This window comes from Mastomys coucha, unplaced genomic scaffold (genome assembly GCF_008632895.1).
Source record: "Mastomys coucha isolate ucsf_1 unplaced genomic scaffold, UCSF_Mcou_1 pScaffold4, whole genome shotgun sequence".
Lineage (NCBI taxonomy): Eukaryota > Metazoa > Chordata > Mammalia > Rodentia > Muridae > Mastomys > Mastomys coucha.
Genome location: NW_022196910.1, coordinates 43,885,653 through 43,887,799, shown reverse-complemented (window position 1 = coordinate 43,887,799; position 2,147 = coordinate 43,885,653). Strand labels below are relative to the sequence as shown.

The 2,147-nt window shown below is 45.4% G+C and overlaps 1 protein-coding gene across 1 annotated transcript in view; it reads left to right on the top strand.

Annotated features, from left to right (window-relative positions):
• Myrfl (myelin regulatory factor like) overlaps positions 1-1,141 on the top strand; it is an 89,202-nt gene extending 88,061 nt beyond the window's left edge. The window contains exons 22-24 of the mRNA XM_031350380.1: positions 290-401; positions 720-794; positions 917-1,141. Coding sequence (XP_031206240.1) covers positions 290-401; positions 720-794; positions 917-1,003 — 274 coding nt within the window. The 3' untranslated portion in view covers positions 1,004-1,141. The remainder of the gene's footprint in view (positions 1-289; positions 402-719; positions 795-916) is intronic.
• The last annotated feature ends 1,006 nt before the right edge of the window (positions 1,142-2,147 follow it).

Genomic DNA, 2,147 nt, shown 5'->3' with positions numbered 1-2,147 from the left:
CCCCCACAGCTTCTGCATCAGCTCCTGTCTTCAGGTTGCTGTCCTGTTTGAGTTCCTGTCCTGACTTCCTTCAGTGATGAACAACATAGCAGGAGCATACTCCAAATAAAAATCCATTCCTCCCCAAGTCACTTTGGTCATGGTGTCCATCAGAGTAGTAGTAATCCTGACTATGACATGGCCCCAGGGGGGATTAGTTCTGTGCCCACCAGTTAGTTCATCTTCTTATCAAAAATGTAGCCTAGTAGAATTTACTAACTACTTTGCCCTCTTTCCTCATCTCTTGAAGCACAACGGAGCCCTTGATAGTCTTCCAGTGCAAATTCACGCTAGGGAATATATGTTTCCACCGTCAACAGGAAAGAACCCGGAGCCATGGGGAAGATGTTCAGATGACACAGGTAATGTTTCCTGGCTTATCCTTAATGTCAGGTTCTGGTTCCGGCAGGTTTAGGTCTGCAGCCTCTGCTCCCTATTGAGGAAAGGCTGCCTGGCACCAAATGCCAGTGCCCCTTCTTAGCTGACCCTGGCCACCCCGCTTGGCTCAGCATCTTCCTTGCATACTTAAGAGACTGTGGACTGTTCTAGCGACATAGATCAAAAACCGTTGTTCTAGAGCCTCTCCTACAGTTGTCAAGGGCGTGCCGCCCTAGCCTGCCCTCCTTCCGACTGAGCTGTAACAAGTGATGTGAGATGGGCGTCTCTCCTTCATCTCTTAGGGATACCAGCACATTTGGAAACTTCCGGTGGCCCCGTTCTCCGACAGCGCGTACCATTTCCGGGTAGCTGCACCAGTAAGCAAGCTTTTTTTTTTTCTTCTTTCTTTTCAGTAGGATATTAAACTCTCAATAGATAAAAGAAACATTAACGATAGTTAACTTTCACACTGGTCTTTGTCTTTTTCCTGTTCCCACAGGATTTAGCCGACTGTTCAACGGATCCATTTTTTGCTGGGATTTTCTTCACAGATTACTTCTTTTATTTCTATCGACGTTGTAACTAATTTATTCAAGTCTGAGGAGGACGTTACCAAAGCAAAGCACTCAGGGACACAGTAACAGGAGCTGGTTCTTCCTCTCACAGCTTCTTTTCCTCCTCTGTCAAGCACGCATATCATTTTCTGAAGGACCCTTTCAGGTTTGGCTTCCAAGGGTTTCTAATGAGGAGAATAAAGTGGTTGCCAGAGATTGAGAAAATACGGTGTTTGATTTTTGTCACAACCGTGCAGGAAACACTTCTCTGGTGTCTGAAGGCACGGCTTCTTTTATGGAAGAAGCTGAGGGGTCAGAATAAGCCTGTCTTGTCTTACTCTGACTTGTTGCATTTCTAGGCTTTTGAGAAGAAAGGCCACATTGACTTGAGCCCACTAAATACGGAGAATTTGTGACAGGGTGGAGGAGGTGTGGAGTTGCAGGAGAGGGTGACTGCTGCATGATACTGAGCTTGAATTTAGGGAAACTGTTGTGTGCATGTAAATGTGTCGTGTGTGTGTGTGTTTACACATATACATATATATAACATATACATTACAGTATAAATCTGGCTCAATAATGAAATCCTTTGCCATGTTTGATACATACGGAATTTTCCATGTGAAGATGAAGTCCCTATTTCTAGAGCCTTGTTCAGCCTTGTGGGGCAGCCCCTTGGATGTCAAGACTGGTGCCTACCACTGTCTTCTCTCCCTCTTTCTTCCCACTGTCCCCAGGACTCCACACAGGGTGGCATAGCCCCTTGTCTTGGGAACAGGGAATGAAAGGCCATCCTTTGGTGGCAACTACTTCCTGACTAGTTTCCACCATGCTGCTAGCTTTTAGAAACCTGAGTGCCAAGCCACATGTACTGCAGTTCCATATCACAGGACTGTGGAATGCCAGGTTTCCCTTTAAGCCACTCCCATTAGCAGGTCAGTGAGAATGAGGCTATTTGATTTTTTTCTTTTTTTTTTGTAATCGGGTGTAATAATACTTCTACTTTGAGATTCTACGAAGCATGCGCCATATGGATAGACATTGATACTGTGAGCTTGACAGTCTATTGAAGACTTGATCACTCAGTGGCATTGTGAAATAAACTTCGTAACACAAAAGGAGTTTCACGTAGTGATTGGTTAGGAGCTGAGATTCTGTGGCTCTGACTGGCTCGCC